This window comes from Mytilus galloprovincialis, chromosome 10 (genome assembly GCF_965363235.1).
Source record: "Mytilus galloprovincialis chromosome 10, xbMytGall1.hap1.1, whole genome shotgun sequence".
NCBI classification, from domain to species: domain Eukaryota; kingdom Metazoa; phylum Mollusca; class Bivalvia; order Mytilida; family Mytilidae; genus Mytilus; species Mytilus galloprovincialis.
Genome location: NC_134847.1, coordinates 28,921,408 through 28,940,821, shown reverse-complemented (window position 1 = coordinate 28,940,821; position 19,414 = coordinate 28,921,408). Strand labels below are relative to the sequence as shown.

Sequence of the window (19,414 nt, the reverse complement as noted above, 5' to 3'; positions counted from 1 at the left end):
AATACAGACTAAAACATAACTTATTTTTTACTTATAAACATAATTAAAGCACATTTGTTATTTTTTTCTTAAAATAGGAACGGGGAAGTCTCAATTTTAAAAATAGAAATTATTAGCCTATATACGGTGTCTGACTAATGTTTTTAAAAATATTCAATACAACATTTGAAATGGCGCTTAAAGGACACCCACGTAAGTTGTTTCATATTCATAGTGATAAGGTAAATATTTCCTCAAAGAAAGTGTGTACAATTGTATAGGGATATCAAATTCTTCATTATTGTGACTATTACACATCTTTGTATAATATGTCATCGAGTTTTATTCTCAGTATAAAACAAAGTCGAATCATTACATATATATCAATGCATCTCAATTTGTTTTTATCATGTTTATTTTCGTCACATATATTTTCGCGTCAGTTGGGTTATTTCTAATAAATAATGCAGTATTAAAGGCAAATGATAGTGTTATAAAAATCTTAATTTCAAATTGTGTTTACGCTCGAGGATGTCTCAACTTTTGTTATGAAATCCAATACGTCATGTACAAATGTACGTGTCAAACAAATTGATATAGGGTATTTTTGAAAGATATGGATTTTACCCGGAAATTGGTACTTAAATGTGAAACTCTCGCGCAATGAATAGTTATGAATAGTCCTACATGTCCTAGAGGATATGTCAAATGACTCGATGACTAAAAAGAATAGAATTATATAATTATACTATGCCTTCATTTTAAAACAGGTAAATTCATTGATACTAAATTAGTCTTCTTTCCTCAACCCAATTTGCGAAAAACTTTTACAGCCGATTTCATTGAGCGTGTAGGCAAAGGTAATATCTTTGGTTAGCTTGCTTGCTAGCTGAAACGTGATGTCATTAGTAGGATAGGTAAACTATCCTCCTTTAAGGGTAGAGTAGTCCGACAGATAACCAATCTATCTGTCTGTAGGATCTGTCTGTAGGACTAGGCTGCTTCGAAAGGAGTATACCTTACCTAATAATGACTTCACAGTTAAGCTAGCAAGAAAGCTAACCAAAGATACTACCTGTGCCTACACACTCAATTGAATTGGCTGTAAAGGTATTGATTTATACTTATAACATGTCGTATGTGCTCATGGAATAAAACAATGACTTGATTCAAATAGAACTCTAACATGTCTAACGTAACTTAACATATAAGATAACTATTTACGATCATTAAATTCATTTAATATTAGAAACAAATCATACTACAATATGATAACTAACACAAGACGAAACGTGATTGTATCATTCAATAGATCATAAATGTGACAGAATTGGTTAAAATGTTTCAGCTAAACTTTTTGGTCACTATAGGGCGTCTATAATAGGCCTACTGATAACCGAGTCATTTTTCTTCGGTCATCTTAAGTGTATAAAATTTAAACACAGTTTTTTTTTCATATATAAATAAATTCTAATATAAAAAAGGAAGATGTGGTATGATTGTCAATGAGACAACTTTCCACAAGAGACCAAAATAACACAGAAATTAACAACTATAGGTCACCGTACGGCCTTCAACAATGCGCAAAGCCCATACCGCATAATCAGCTATAAAAGGCCCGAAATGACAATGTAAAAAAATTCAAACGAGAAATTAATTTCTTAACCTGTTAACCATATTTTAGAAAGAAAAATCGGATAATGATTTTGGATTGTACGGCGGGTGGGCGGACGGATGTTTGGCTGCCAAACAATGTCAGTTTTTTAACATCAAAACATATTGATGATTTTGATGAAATCTTTTCAAATTTAGATATGTTGTGTCCTGTGACTAAATGTAGGTCAAGTTCAAATTTCACGATTAGCTTTTCTCCTTTTCACGCTATAAGGGGGTTGTCCTGGATGAAGGGCGAAAACTTTACAAATGACACTAGAAAAGGAAGCATACTGGATGAAGACAGTCTTTTTAATAGGCATATTACGGACATTTAAAAGAATTGCTGCTGAAGTTGCTTAACGTGTGGAGATCCTGACACCTTCTTATCATTGGCATTGGATGAAATGTTCATATTCGTTATAAATACCGCAGGGTAAAATGGATAACAACACTCCTTTTATGGCAATCATTTCATTGCCGGTTGAAAGAAGACAAAGGGATAAACACAAGTATATGCCCAAGTCATTCGTCGTTTATATATCATACTGCAACAGACGAACAATTTATATTTGAACTTTTTTTCTTTCAATTAAGGTTATTGTCTTTGACAGGTGAAAGTGCAAATGAGACAATAACCTTAATTGAAAAAAAGACAAGACAAGGATAGGTGGTGATTCCTCGGAGTAAGTTCCAACTGATTGGCAGTGGCCTAGCAGAAAGAAACAACAGCCTTTTGGCTAGATAGCCTTATTTCTGTCTTAACACAGGATGAGTAACTGGTATTCACAAGGCAACCTGTTGTCACAATAGGTGCCACGGTCTTATTTCAGACTTTTACAGAACGCACGTTATTTCAGCGGGTACCTGCTAGTATAGATGTATTTATTTTTTGTTTCATGTACACGAAGATCAAATTACCCCAAATAGATGTGTATATCAATTGGACAGCAACCCTATTAAATAAGTTTATTCAAATTAAAGATATCGAGACTACTCTTTTTTTTTAAGTTCTGAAGTGTATTATGTTGTCGATATTTATTGCCTATAGTTCAGTGCGCTTTAAAACATAATATTTCGATAACCCAAGGAATAATGTTCACGATGCTGTGTTTAACTGCTGTATGTTAAACACTCTTTGAAGTGCCGCTACTAAACTTCGTCCATATTTAAGAGACAATAGCGCACATATTTGACCGGAGCAGCAGTTGGAATCAAAATATAATTTTAATATTAAAATAGATTTGTTCAAAAGATTGATAAAAAAATTGAAAATAAAACAAAAACACACTTGAATTGAATGGAAAGGTATTTATTACAGCATTTCAATCAAAGAAATTGAAATGCACGATGAAAATCAGAATTTTTCATAAACAGAATTTTCGTCAATAACATTTAATATTCTACATGTTCTTTTGTTTTAGGATTTATAGTTACATCTAGTGAACAACGATGGTAAAAATGGAGGATCCAAACCATTGCAATAACTATTTTGCAGGAGCACAAGGTATATATATGATAGAAAGATCAAGTTTTTTTTTCTCGTGTCATACATTCGTAAGAAAGGATATATGATTTAAAACATGATGAACTCGTTTCCGGCCGTCTAGCTCCGTATGTATAAGTTTATATATACTTGCTAACCTTGCGACATACGGTCTGTCAATCACAACTACATCAACTGTAAATACAATCATGTAAGTAGGTTTTTTCCCCATTTATTGCATCTACAGTACATAATCTGTTTTGCCATTGCAGTCCGTCACTCCGATATATTTAGAGGACAAATTTCACTTTTGTTTTGCGGAAATCATGCTGTGCCCACTCTTTCAAATAGTTTTAATAAATTTGTATAATTCATAAACTCGTTAAGTGTTTGTTACATTGTGATGTTCCAGGTATACCCGAGCTAGATTTACCACGTGGCACGTGTTCACAGTTTTGCTATATAACGTCCCTGAAATGTTGCTACCTAAAAATACAAAATTCACAATTTGAAATCTTAATTGATGTTTTGTTGTAAGATTCTGTTAGCTCATCCGGACCGAACGGCCATGTGAAGTTTACCACCACTTTGCGTTTGTTGTGCATCGATCCTTTCGTCGTATGTCGACCGTCATTCGTAACTTTAAAAATCTTCTGTTTCCGACTTACCCCAATTGAGTAAAACCAAAGTTTGTCTGCATCATCTTTTGGATATTACTATAAGGTTTGTGGTTTACATCGAGGTTGATCGACCAATATGGATCTGCTAAAATATAGGGGTCAGTATTGATTAAAGAAAAAAAGACTGGTTGAAAATAAACCTTTTTTACCTCACGATTAATTGATACATTCATGTAGTGCCTCACAAATGCTGCTTGTTACTGGTTTTGCATTTTTAGCTGATATATAAAAACAATTGTGAGAGCTAGGTTCACCATTATAACTAAAAAAACGATCATCAACACAAAAATAACTATATATGGTATACATTGTAGTAACAAATGAATATATAGAGTCAAATCTCATTATTACCAAACTGACAATTTCTTGCACCAGGTGAGCGGATACAGGCACATATGTTACTCTTGTTTTTAACCGACTCCCATTGTAAATTTCTAGATGTAAGTGAAAATATGAATTATTGTTTTTTTACAGAACGAGTTATTAAGAAGTCCTATATTCAAAGGATTGTGGATTATATTGCCATGATTACCGGAAATGGAAAAATCCAAAATATCTATATATATCCCGACATTTCTGTTGAACAAGGAAGCAACACATTAGATATACTTAGTTACAAAGGTACAGTACTATTGAAGCCAAATGCTACCAAATCGCTTTATACGAATGAAAGGCGATATAAGATCATCTTCAAGATAAAACATAATAAACATACAAGTACATTTATCTTACAGGTCTACAAACTCTTCATACCAGTAAACACGTGTATTTTGTGTCAAGTATTTCTTGTATAAAGATGTAAGGACCAACCATTCTACAAATCCAAGACAAATGTTGTAAGAGCTGAACTTCAAAAAAAAAATCGCGGAGAATAACAAATAAGTGCACAAGAAACATATTAATTATATAAAGGTTTCTTCTTTCAAGTACAAAGTTCGGGAATAACATTAGAACTAACTGACAAAAAGAAGAGTTTCTGACCCAATTAAAATATACACGAAGCATCAACATTTTGATGCAGAATATAATCCTCAATCGTACTCATAGCCAAAATTATTAATTGATATATTGATTGTTGCTTGTAGAACGTCCAGTGGAAATTATTTCATATTCGAAAATCACTCATACGACATAGCGAATTCGGAGGGATCCTTATTTGCTAATTTGACACGTAAGGAAACTTTCAAGGATATTTTGATGATATCTCGCCAAGGAACTTTCAGGCAATGTATCTATTACGTTGAAATGAAATCAAATTCCAATTTAAACAAAATGGTTTAATTAAAGAAGTTAAAGTATGTGAGGAAAATGAAAATATGAGGTTAGATGCATTTTTCTTAATGTTCGTATTTATCACTACATTCTAATTATGGAACTACAATATTCCCCAAACAAATTCAAACTGACCGTACAACGGAGATAACCAACTTTACACACTCATAACATTGTTGAAGGCTGTACGCGTACGGTTGCTAAGATTGCGTGATTACATCCACTCCATTGGAAATCATACCACATCTCCTTATTTTTTTTTATATGTACCATTGTTTAACAACCGAAATACATGATCCAAGAACCGCTGTAAGAACGAAGAGCGTATACGAAATCTGAGGATACATTTCATGGTATTTTACCCTAATGCAATTTGCCGGATTTCTGACATGCGTTTTTAATCTAAATGAAGTCTAAAAGAAAAAAAGTGTAAGAAAGGTGTAGGAATTAATTGTTATGTTTTTCTTGACCGTTACAAATGCCAAAGTTATTCTCAAAGAGAGCCGTGGTGTAGTGGTAAGGGCATCAGAATATTAACACAAAGGTTCCTGGTTCGATTCCCGTTCCGGGATTAAAAAAAAATAATTAGGGACTCCACACCATTTGCGAGTATGGTCATGCGGAAACGATGATAGTCCGTCGGAAGGGGACGATAAATGGCTGACCCGTGTTAACATAGAGCCATATCTCTTGCACGTAAAAGACACCCGAAAATGAGCAGGATAATGTCGCTACAAGGCAGCACTCTCACCCGCAAAGTGAATAGGGATTTATATAAGTTGCAAATTTTTTTCCCAATCCACTATAAATATGTTTAAATTAAAGTTATTCTCGTATGCTAATTTTGTACAAGCATGCAAACGGAAGCTAAGGATACATCGTGTATTAATCACGTATAGTTGTATTATTTTATTCGATACGACCCTCTAAAAATATTTCATTCTCAAAACATTTAAAGAATTGTAAAAAAAGACATAGAGGGAAGAGATAACAAGAAGGTAAAAAAAAACATTAGTCGGAGAAAAACAAGACAACTTCTCAAAAATCACTACACACTTATTTTTGAGTAACACGAAACACAACAAAAACCCGAGGTGAATTCTGATACTCTAGAAGGGTAGGCAGTTCCTACTTGTTGCACCTGTCCATGAAATATGCGCGTACAAGTCGCATTCGGTTATTTCGGAGACCATATTCGTGGTCATCTATAATACGCATATATAATTACATCCAACCATATCATAGTTAGAAATAAAAAATCTACAATAACTTAGCATTAACGAAATTTGTATCGCTTGACCATTATTTAATTTTAGATGCATCACATGTCTTTATTGTCCTGTCGTTTTTGCACTGACTGGATTATACACACTAAAACTGTTTTCATTTTTTCAGACAAATCAGGTCGTTCCAAGTTAGATATTAAACTGCCTACTGGTTCTAAGTTTAAATACTTCTCAAAAACTCAAGATGGAACTGAATTCAAAGCTGAACTAAATCTAAACGGTGAGTAATGCTTTGCTTAAGCTAAAAAAATAATTAAAATGAAATCTTGTCCTGCTAAGTGCTTCGATATGGGCATGAAATGATTCTCAAAGTAAGTGATTAACTAAGGATCCGGGGGGTAAAATTCTAAAAAAAATGCTTCGAACGAGTTTTGTTTCCATAAAAATATTTTACTATTTTACATTTGACTGAATTTTAAAAAGAAATAATTTTCAAATTCATGCACTTTTAGTAAGGGAGCTACCATTTAATTTTTATGGGGGGGGCTAGGATGAAATTTGAAAAAAATAGGCAGGACAGGAGTTTTGAGTAAAAAGAAAAGGCAGGATGAGACACTTGCAAAAAAAAAAGTCAGGATAAAATTGAGAATGGAAATGGGGAATGTGTCAAAGAGACAAAACCCGCCCAAATAAAAAACAACAGCAGAGGGTCACCAACAGGTCTTCAATGTAGCGAGAAATTCCCGCACCCGGAGGCGTCCTTCAGCTGGCCCCTAAACAAATATATACTAGTCAATTTATGTATAAAAAAGTCAGGATAAACTAAAAAAAAAAAAAAAGGCAGGACCGAATAGAGTGAAAAATAAAAAGGCAGGACAGAGATTACAACTAAAAAAAAATGCAGGACAAAATTTTTCATCCTAGCCCCCCCAAAAAAATCAAATGGTAGTTCCCTAAGATGTTCAAAAGATACAGCATGATAAACGTGATACAAAATAGTGTTGTTATCAATGTATACCAGAACACACCCGCGAAATCGCGGGCATTTAGAGCGTATTTGAAAGGATGTAAAGTGTTGTAGGAAGAATTTTGTAAAAGATTTAATAACTTGAGAATTTCAGGAAAAGTATCAAAAGTCATAGGTACTTGGGGACAGGAAAATGTTTTTTTTAACCCTTCTCCTTTATTTCCAAAATTCACATTTTTTGTTTTCTATTAATTTCATTATGAACATACATTTAGTGTACATGTATTATGAACATTCCAGTCAGGAGCCTATAATTCAGTGGTTCAGTGATATTTGTTTTTCGTTCATTTTTTGCACATAAATAAGGCTGTTAGTTTTCTCATTTGAATTGTTTTACATTGTCATTTCGGGGCCTTTTATATCAGACTATGCAGTATCGGCTTTTGCTTATTGTTGAAGGCCGTTAGGTGACCTTTAAATGTTAATTTCGGTGTCATATTGGTCTCTTGTGGAGAACTGTCTCATTGGCATTCATACCACATCTTCTTTTTTTTGTAAAACATTTAGTGACTTGAGTATTTCAGAAAAGGTATCAAAAGTCATAGGTAATTTGGGACAGGATAATTGTTTTTCTAGCCCGGCTCCTCCTTTTTCCACAAAAAAATCCTTTTTATGACACATGAATAATTTTAGCGCTTATCTGTATATTATGAACATTCATTAAAGGGGGGGGGGGGGGGTCGGGGCAGAGGCGGATTTAGGGGCGCCCCCCCCTTTTCTGGAAAATAATTGGTTGCTTATATAGGGAATCACTGAAGCATGACCGGAGCGGGCCCCTCTTAGGCAGTCAACGGGCCTCTGCGTATGAAAATTTCTGGATCCGCCACACGTAGGGGCCCTGATCCCAATATCCCGGGCTTGAAAACATGAAATCCCGAGGTTATGAATTTATTATACCAATTAAATATCTCGACATCCCGAAATTCGAAAAAAGAAATCCCGGATCCCGAAATGGTCAATCCTGAAATTTCGATCTTAAAAACACCCGTTCCAGACGTCCCGAAAGTATATTTTCTTTTTACAGTCAAATCTCAGTGTAATAATTGATCCACAGCGGTCATTGATATATTATTCAGACCCTCTCTATTAAATAAACCCTGTGACTGCCGTGGATAGTAAACTTGAAAATGATATCAGACAGAAAATACACTTTATTCGTAGTATATGTATTTGTTTCAAAGTAAAAAGAAAAACGCAAACCGGAGGTCAAATCTGACTTAAATTTCGACCAATGACGGATATAAGACAGAAAATACACTGTATTCGTAGTATTAATATATGTTCAAAGTATACAGAAAAACGCAAACCGGAAGTCTAATCTGACTTAAAATTTCGCCCAATGACGGAAACATATCCGGACGTCTTTTTTCTTGTTTTTGACCCAAAATAACTCAATCTGAATAATCATATGAATGGATGACAAATACGATTATGCACTGTACCCATAGGACACAGAGGCATGATGATTAATTTATTGTGGAAAGAAGAGAAGCGACACCCAAAATGAGGTCTTCTCGTTTAATAGTATAGAAGATTTACGTTTTCTTGGTTTGCACTTCTTATGTTAAGGTTGATACAAAATTCTATAAAGACCCATGAAACCAACAGTAATATACATGTACCATGAAAAAAAGTAAATCACTAAATATGATATTTAGTATAGATAGGTATAAGGACATACATTTCATATATGATAACTGTTATTTAAATGTATGTATATAAAGCTTAAGAGTATACTTTGAAACTTGATTAGCCTTGCAGTGTGCTAGAATATCACTGATTAGAAGAAGATCTACAGATGCTAAAGATATAAAAGAGGCATTCAAATTGAATTCATACGTCGAAAACAAATTGACAAAAATTTCAAAAAATGAATAGAGCATGAAAACCAACAACAGTACACAAAACACAAGAAAGAAAACCAAAGAAAAAGCAACACAAACCCTAACAAAAACTAGGGGTGATCTTATTAATAAGTGCTCGAACAAAAGTAAATGTATTACAAATGTTAAAAGAGTTTTTGAATTTATTGACTTTTTAGTATCAAATAAAAATGCCGCCCAACGTAAAGGGAGAACAGAAAAGAAAAAGCGACAAACCAATGAGAATGTTGTAACCAGAGACCAAACAACGTGCATTGATAAGAATATACAAGGTAAATACATGTCAAATATTCTATAGGTGTGTCTTCTTTTGTTGAAATCATACTTATCCATGTTCACATCCACAAGACATCATTTAATTTATACATTTTTTGTACAAAATAAACACTTTATTAGATATTCTAACATGGACGACATTAATAAAGCACAACTTACATACTGAAACGAAGGAAAATCTCAATGAGTATGCATTTGTTCTGATGGTACAGTATATAGTGGGATTATTTTTTACAAAAGTGAACCATTTAATTTTTAACTGCTCAATTCAATTTGGCAATCATACCACATCTCTTTATAGTTATGTTATTGTAGAGGACAGTATATAATTGTATAACACAAACACACATAAATATAATATGATTGGTGCCTAAATGTGCATTCATTTCTTTCTATGGTGTCTATGCTGATGATAAATGTTTTATTAAATAGATAATCCACAATTTCGACACCTAGACAACTTTGAAAGCTTTCTAGATAGGAATCTGGGTCAGTCTATACAATTTCAAAATGCTAGTGCTGGCTCCTGTAGAACTAGAAAAGGTAAATACTAATAAATAACGTATTTTTGTGAAATAACTGTCAATTTTATAATTATGTATATAACATACATGCATATACTATATAACAGTCTAGTAGAAAAGGGGGAACTCAGTATGATTATAATAATTTAAAGGGATAAGCTGAAAAAGAGTTATAACAATTATTCCTAGATTCTGCTCCTCATGATTATGTCCATGGATGTTTGGGGAGGTCTTGACGCCCACAAACAAGTTTAACCATGATATACATTGTATGTACATGTAATTCATTATGAGTCAATCATTTTATTGTTTCGATCATTTATTTGGTACATAAATCAGGCCGTTAGTATTTTTTTGTATTATGTTTTTTTGTCAATTTGGGACCTTTCGTAGCTGATATGCGGTATGGGTCTTGCGTATTGATGAAATCTGTACTATGAATTATAGTTGTTTTAGATATTTATGTTATTTGTTCTCTGGTTAAGAGTTGTCTCATTGTCAATCATACCACATCTTTTTATTATTATATATTCAATTGATCGTCTCATAATGAATATGAGGCTTGAAAAAGAGATTTTTTTTTAAATTAAAATAATCATGACTTAGACATACTGTTGATTCATTTATTTTCGTGGGTACCATTTTTCGTGGTTTGTGGAAAACTTGCATATTCGTGGATATCAAATTTCGTTGTTTTGGCATAGTCCGCATAAGTTCCTTTAGAAAAATTGTAATTGGTTGAACTTGATTTTATGGATCCCCTGTTCGCACGAAATTCACGCAAATTGGTTTCCAACGAATATTAATGAATCAACAGTAACAAAGTTAAGTAAAAACAAATTTTACTGAAAGGTTTTAAAAATTTGATTTACCTTCTACAATAAATAGGGATTGCAGATTATCTGATTAATAAAAAAAGATACACCGAAAACAATGTTCAGTATAAAATTAACATGTTTATGATATGTATGTAATTTATGAATTTTGTACTGTAAAATCAATACAAATGTATAAATTATGCCTCTAGCCGACGAATATATACTGAAGCATTTGTATTTGTATTAGCCGTTTAGTCTTTATTTTGAAATGATTGAGTTGATGACTACACTATTCAAATGTTTGAAATAAAAGAAAATATCCGGTATTTACATTTGTGCATAATATCGGAACTAAGAATTACAAAAGAAAATTGGAATATTTCATTGACTTACTGCTGTCATTTCATTACATACATAATGCTTAATCTTTGTCAACACACAAATTTACACATGTTGTTATTTGGTTTCGAAATGGAATGGATTGCTATTGTTAATTGATAACTGTCACATGTATATAATTGAGTTTTATTTATTACAGAACAAGAAAAAGGATTGAGAATGGTAATTAGTTATTATATTATATTGTATTTCATAGTCGCAGTAGTCTACTAGCACTGAAATTCAAAACTGAAGTATTAATTTCTTCATAGAAGGAATAATCACGGAGTTAGATATATTTATAGATTATCGTTGATCATTGACTTTATCGCTTGAGCCGGGACGGCGGAAGTGAGAAAGGCAATCGAGTTGAGATGACCAATGATAATCTGTTTATCGCTATTTTACCTATGACGACGTTGTCAATTTCGTTAGCAACGCCACGTGCCTGCTTAGTTTCTAGCGATACTTTTCCATCTCAAGCGAGTAGCATGATATGAAAAATTATCACAAAAAAAGATCAAAGGAAAAATGCACAAAATAGCGATAAAACATCATATTTAGTGAACGGACAAATATATTTTTGACAAGTAAAAATGTGTTTCAAAACTATTGAAATTTTATAAAACAAATTTTCAAAGGACAGTTGGCATTGTATGTTGATCTGATTTTGTATGCCCCACCTACGGTCATTGTGTTTTCTGGTCTGTGCGTCCTTTCGACCGTCTGTCCTGCTTCAGTTTAAATTTTCTGGTAAAGGTAGTTTTTCAAATAGTAGAAGTCCAATCAACTTGAATTTTAGTACATATATTCCCTATGATCTGATATTTCTTCTTTTAATGCCAAATCAGAGTTTTGACCATACTTTCCCGGTCCATTGAACCTGGAAAATGATAGATCGAATGGGGTACCTTGGACAAGTTCTTGTTTTGTACTTGTAGTGGTATATTGTATTTGTTGTAATGTGTGTTCGGAAAAGTAAATCAAATAAAAAAAAAAAAAACTCGCAATAATCTCTCAATAAGTATTCAACTGTTATTCAAGACATTTTAGAACGGTACAACCTCCTTTATATCACTCAACAATGTGATGGCTTCTCGAATACAGATGATCTGAAGGTCAGTCAAATGCTTCACTTAAGGATGTAATTAAGTGAGGATTTGGAATAAGTGTCAAATGTTCGGACTCCTTCACTGGGGTAAAGCTGATGACCGTAACTGCATTCACGGTCATCCCAAGATGTCGGATGAAAAATTAGGTCAGTTTCTGTATTGTCTGTTAAAGTGTTTCAATATCATTTTCTTTACAAATCATACATTGAAACGATGTAAATTTATAAAAGAATCACTCGGAAATCACTAATTACTTCCGAGAAATGTGCATGAAACGGGAAATTCGAGTTGAAAAAATCGCTCAGATGACCGTAAATCACATTGAATCGAAATGACCGATACAGAATCAGCGATTCATAACAAGGGTGACCGTAATTGCTTTAAAGAAGACTGTAATTTGTAAATGACAACCATAACTTTTAAAGGATGACCCTCAATTTTAAAAAATATCCGTATTTATATAACTACCTTTTTGTATCAAATGATTAATCGTGTTGGTATAAACATATTAATATGAGAGCATTCTCCTATATAGGTAGAAGAAACTAAGACGTGCTTCAAATGCAAAGATTACCATATGTATCTTTTTTACAGTAGAGGGTTTAAAATTTTTTAAATGAATTTGCAAAAAGACATGCCAATGAACAGGTAGGGAAAACATGCTACAAAAGCGCGATAAAATGACACTTTACAAGTATAATGAAAAAATGCGGTGCACAGCCTCCATGCAACTGCTCGACAAAAGATTTTTTTTTTATTTCTGGGATTCCTTTTAATGACATATAATAAATACACATTTTTAAAAATGCCAATGCATGTACATCAATTAATATTATATCGTCTTCCATTTTGTCGTGCAAATAAAAAAACAGAAATATTTTGAAAATATCATAAGACTAAACTAGTGAAGGTGAGCTCCAGCAAAGTAGATCCTTAAAATAGTCTTGTACGAATAGCGTATCACAAGGGGGGACGTTGTTGGTTATTTGTATATATACAGAAATGTTATTCATATAGTCAGGATTCTACTTTGTCAAAATTATCTCCCTATTACGCCAGTTCATGCTCACAATCGTAGAAATGGAAGCCACTGTAGGGATGACTCCCTGCCGATTTTGCTCTTGAAAACTGATAAATTTATCCACATAGCACCATTACGATCGATCGTTATATGTCAGTTATATTTTAAAAGACAAATGTATCTACTAGCTAATGAGCATCAGTTAATGATCTGGTCTGCATTGATTAAACTATTGTCTGTTTGGATGTCAGGTGGAATTTTCGAAAATTCTTAAGCATTTAAAAAAATTCTAAGTAAATATTTCGTGGAAGGGTAGACTAAACATTTTCAGTGGTTTGAAGATTATAAACCCTAGTTATCGCACACAAGAAAATCATATTTTTTTCGAAGATATCCATTTTCATCATCCAAATTAAAAGACTGTCGTCAAGTACTTTTAGAAAAAAATAGCAATTCGAACACAACTACTCTGTTTTTGTGATTCATTAGATAGGTATTTCACTTGACCCATATATATAGGGGGGGGGGGGGGCTATGTTTTTTTTTCTGTACAAACTTTTATTTTCGCCTGCGGCGAAAAGCAATCTATTTTTTTCTTTCAATTTTAGCATTACATATAGTGGCAGCTGAGGGTGAAACAAGCAATTTTTTTTTCTCAGAATCAAAAACAAACTTTTTTTTCCATAAAAAAACATAGCCCCCCCCCCTCTCCCAGAAAATCAAATGGTTGCTGCTGCCTTATAGATACCCATGTCGTCGACTAGAAATCTTATTGATTTGCATTATTATGTAATAGATACATTGAAAACTTATGCAAATGGTGTTTTTAAAGTAAACCACTTCGTAATTGAGAAGAAAATTGTCGTTTTATTTGTTTCTATTAACTTTTTAAAATTTTGTTACTATATCAAACATTACAGTAAACATTTATCGTTTTCTCGATAAACAAAGAGCTTCGATTCTTTTGTTCTATTTCAAAAGTGTTTCCGCCTGCATATATAAGGACAAATTAAGCTTTTAATCTGCCCTCTGGAACCATACACAGACTCGATTACCAAATATTCGTATGTATTATTAATGTTTTTAATGCTCCATTTATTGGCATTATGTTTTTCTGGTCTGTGCGTACGTTCGTCTGTTTGTTTGTCCGTTTGTCTAGCTTCAAGTTAAATGAACTTGAAACTTAGTACACATTTTCCCTATGGTATGATCTTTTTAATTCTAATGCCAAATTACAGTTTTATCCCATTTTCACAGTCCAATAAACATAGAAAATGATAGTGTAGATGAGGAATCAGTGTACTAGGGACACATTCATGTTTCTTCAAATTTTTGTCGTATCGCTGTCAATTTGTGTTAAAATTTTAACGTCGTTATCAATAAATATTTCATTATTTACGAGAAATAAGCAATTTACTATCATTGTCATAAATCCAAAATACGGCCAATTATATTGTAGTTTAAAAAAAAAAATTATGAAGCATATTTATATCCGCTAACCGAGCCCCTATTGATATCGACAAACTCAACAAAAAAGCTTTGAATACAATACGGATATTTCTTAGAATTGATGGTCATCCTATAAAAGTTACGGTCTTCCTATATAAATTACAGTCAGTCTTTAAAAATTACGGTCATCCTTTACAAGTTACGGTCATCTTTTTACCAATTACGGTCATCCTTGTTTTATGTTACGGTCATCTTAAAAATATTTTTATTATGATTTACGGTCATCTGAACGATTTTTTCAAATCGAATTTCACGTTTCATGCACAATTCTCGGAAGTAATTAGTGATTTCCGAGTGATTCTTTTATAAATTTACATCGTTTCAATGTATGATATGCAAAGAGAATGATATAGAAACACTTTAACAGACAATACAGAAACTGACCTAATTTTTCATCCGACATCTTGGGATGACCGTGAATGCAGTTACGGTCATCAGCTTTACCCCAGTGCTTCTTGGTGTTTTCCCATACGATACAATGTAAAATATTTTGCCCCATAGCACCTATTTATCTTTTAATATAAGACTTAACAGCCCATAAAAGGTCATTTGACAAAATTTAAGCAGATTCTTGATTTTCTTTCTTTTGATTTGAGACCCAAATATTACTTATGCAAATATAAGGTAAAAGTCCGAGTCAGCCTTTTTCCGCCATACATTATAAATCAAATATATCGAAAAGGAGCTCCTTGTTCTATCAATATTTTTAGCTTATCATGATCGCTAACTAATTCTCTTCCAGCTTAATGTATCAATTTTGAATTCTTGATTTATTTAATTTTACCTTAGATCACCTAAGTACATCCTTAAGAAATAACATTTTTGGTTCTCACAGTCTGCTGATCCTTTGGTATTTTTAAACACGAACAAGCACTGTAATAGTAAATAGTGGGTCTGGGTAGGATGGCATGTTTTCTTGCAGACTTTCTTAAATAAAATCAAAACATTTCCAGTTCACTTTGTCTTTTAAGTTGAAAACAGGGTATATGCTATTCCTACTAAAATGAACATGCGGACGTCCTGATATACATATACAATTTGACGATGTAATTGATAAATTCAATTCATTATGTTTTGCAGCAAATGCTTTAAGTATAAACATCAATTCAGTTCAGTATTCACTTACTTGACTTTTGTTTTTCTAGAATTATGCCCTCAATAAAACAGAATAAACTATCATAAGCCTGCACCAAATCATTTGAAATTTGAAAACCAGTCAAAAACACAAATCCAGTTTTAATTTGAAAAATAAAAATTCAAATCGTTCCTGTCAATTCGTAAAGCTTTATAAAGTTAAAAATATATAAATTTTCGGTAAACATTTAAGTAATCCTTTACATCATTTATCAATTGGGAATATTCATATCTGTTAAAATCGCATTCTAAAGATTCAAATATTATTGTAAGTATTACTTAAAATGTCTTTCCAAAGTTATGTCCATTGATAGACCGGTACTTGACCATTGTTTCATCAGCTATTGTTTATAGTCTTCGATAAATCCTTGGAAACTTCCAAAAACATATTTAGATCCACTTTTGGTGGAGTTTGACATGTTTGACAGATTTTAAAATTTGTCGTTGTAAAGTGTTGTCCCTTGATAACGAGAAATACTTCTTGTTTCATTTCTACAATGTCTGTCTAATTTATTTGAAAACACAAATAATTGAACATAACATATAGTTTAACTTGCCGTTGTTCTTATTTTTAGTTTAATATCTATAATCAACTTTGTACCTGTAGTTGGAAACTGTCGGGCATATAAAATGTGTAGAAAATAAATAAGGTATAACAAATAATTGATTATTCAATTTATTCAGTCCAAACATTTCTGTTGTTTAATTGTAGGCCATCGCCTACAGGGGAGAAGAAATAAGACTCAAATCTTTTAGCACAGAGGAAATATACATATATCAAGAAACGTGTTTGCTGATATTACTGAAATATTCAAAAGGGAATATGCAACGTAGAAAAACGTGCAGACTCTTCATTTGCGGAGACAAAATGTATTCACCATCTGCGTTTTTGCAGAAAGTACAAGAACAAGGAACAGAGGAATTTAACCAAGCTATATATGTAATGGCGTTTTCTGAAACAGACGGTTACCTCAATATTGAATTTATGAAAGGTATAAGTAAAGAGCTGGCAATCTCAATTGCAAAGGTAATCCAAAATAATAGTTTGGAAATGGAACTATTAAGACTAGCAGATATCCTTCGTTTATTCGAAACAAATGATATTTTCGAACAAAGGAATCCGGAAGATTCCATTATGGGCACGAGGAAAAATAACGATAATCATCTCAATGACATTAATGATAATTGTATTCAGTATAATGGTATGGATGCTTATCAGGGAAGTACGGACCGGCCTATTCAACATCATGTGAATAACAACTCAGATAATGATGCTTTACTCAATGATAGCCATAGGAATAAGTTTATTGAACCGAAAACTGTAAATGTTGATAGCAATAATGCAGTAAAGGGATTGCGCAATAACACGGGCTTACGTACACAATGGACTGACCGATCGAAAAAGAAAAATTCCAAAGTAAGAACACAATCAAAACCAGTCCGAGAATTAAAAATATACTTGCAATCAGTAGAAGTTGACTTTGCGGGTTTAGTAAATGAATATTTTGAAGATAATATAATACGACAAGCAGTTTATGGATTCTGTAGTCCAGATGTAACTCGGCGAAATAAGACTTCATTTGGTAGACCGAACGTCCCATGGCCAAGTATGCACCCACTCTTACCCTACAAACTACGATACCTGGACGAAAACGAGGAAACATCAGACTTTCATCGTTACCCGGAACAGCATAATGAAGTTCAGAATGATCCAAATACAGAAAATCTAGACAATTTTTCTAGTGATGACGATACTGATCAATATGATAGTTGTATTAGTGAATGTGCAGACGGAATAGACAGTAATAATGATCAAGATAATGATTGATAACTACAGACGTTTATAACTGTAATATCAAATTATATTGACGTAATCTTATAATTACGGTTTAACACGATACAGGAAAGCACAAACAATTCAACTAATTTAACACATTTTGTTATTTGAATGATTAATCCGTTAGAGAAGCTGTTTTGTAATTGGATTGCTTGAAATACCTGTTCATATTTAAAATTGTATTCAACTTCATTTGCAAACACGGAAACGTACTGATATTATTCTCTTTCCTATGTCTCTTTACATTAGTTCGCAATATTTGAGTGTCGTTTTTAATAAATATACTTTGTGCTTTGTTTGTTTAATTGATTGATTGAGTAAGAAACCAGATAATCTCTCCATATTTATTTAAAAACCATATGAAACAAAACGTTTAAAGCATATTCTACTATTTCCATTTGTTCTTTAAGCACACTTAACATACATTACGCATCATATAAAAAGTACATCTAAGAATATTCAGTAACATTTTTTTTGTCATACAAGGCACTTGCATTAACCAATTCACTACATGGTCTGCTCGTTTTACTTACTTTAAAGAGATATGAAGGGGGCATTGTATTCCTAGTGGTACATTGTATGTGTATGCTATTGGTCTGAAAATAATGAGAAATTACTGATACATGTACGCGAATATTCCGTGTTCTGTGTATCATGACTTTTTTTTAGATTTGTTTTGCCCAAAGTCATTTTGAGAAAATGTAAACATATGATTTAAGGTGGAGAAATATATCCGTACAAGGATGCAAACCTAAGAATTATTTTCTGATATTTATAGTCTAGTTTACAATTTCTTTTTATATACAGCTGTCTTATCCCTTATACACAATAACATTACACGTAGTGATACAATCTACAGGTCTGTACTGCTCAATATAGATTAAAGCGGCTATTCATTGCACTGTTATAAAGAAGCGACATGTCCTGGGCTTTTTTTTTTCGGAATTAAAGTCATCTAATTATCCATCGACATGATCTCCGATGGTTATTTGACCCCCATACTATCAATATGAATATAGATTTACAATAACGACATGTAATTGCCGAATTGTCTTTTTCAGTTTCATTTAATAAGCATCAGAGTTGAAAATGAATTTGTATGAAATGTTTATAAAATATTGTATTTACTATTTGCTAACAGCATCAATCAACAAATTCAAATAGCTTTCTAAGTTACATTTTGTCATAATACATGTTTTTACATAGCTGAACATGCAGAGCACATATGCTCAATCTATATTTAACTGAGGTTAAACTGTCGGTCGCTTGCAAATGTGACTAAATATTTCAAACTATTGTCATTCGACAAAAAACTGACAGCTTATTTTGTAAATATTTGATGCTACTTTTTCAATTTATACTATCAAGATGTCTTTTTATTTTAAATTTTAATTAAGCGATTTTCAAATTTACTTGATGTAGTTGAATGATAAAGATCACATTTTACTTATTCGCGGCGATTTATATTCGCGTTATCTTTCTACTCGCAAAAAATCGCTGAATTATTTTGTTTACATTATTCAAGCTATTAACATTTCAAAATGTCCCGGAAATTTAATATTGATCTCTGTCAATCGGTCGATCGAATGAAGGGAACCT

The 19,414-nt window shown here is 32.5% G+C and overlaps 1 protein-coding gene across 2 annotated transcripts; it reads left to right on the top strand.

Moving 5' to 3' along the window:
* Positions 1-127: 127 nt before the first annotated feature.
* Positions 128-18,109, top strand: LOC143047335 (uncharacterized). Of its 2 annotated transcripts, none has more exons than XM_076220369.1 (8): positions 128-192; positions 3,057-3,139; positions 4,273-4,419; positions 6,466-6,576; positions 9,365-9,478; positions 9,915-10,025; positions 11,363-11,385; positions 16,691-18,109. In XM_076220369.1, the coding sequence occupies exons 2-8, from the start codon at positions 3,085-3,087 to the stop codon at positions 17,804-17,806; spliced, it is 1,677 nt and encodes a 558-aa protein (XP_076076484.1). In that variant the 5' UTR covers positions 128-192; positions 3,057-3,084; the 3' UTR covers positions 17,807-18,109. The 2 variants fall into 2 exon arrangements, with proteins under 2 accessions (XP_076076484.1, XP_076076485.1); XM_076220370.1 differs by lacking the exon at positions 128-192 and adding an exon at positions 970-1,089.
* Positions 18,110-19,414: the final 1,305 nt, after the last annotated feature.

Coding starts and splice junctions, on each gene's coding strand:
- LOC143047335 (XM_076220369.1), top strand. CDS start 3,085: ATGGTAAAAATGGAGGATCCAAACCATTGCAATAACTATTTTGCAGGA. Junction 6,577..9,364: donor AGCTGAACTAAATCTAAACG/GTGAGTAATGCT, acceptor TTGACTTTTTAG/TATCAAATAAAAATGCCGCC. Junction 9,479..9,914: donor CATTGATAAGAATATACAAG/GTAAATACATGT, acceptor TTTATTAAATAG/ATAATCCACAATTTCGACAC.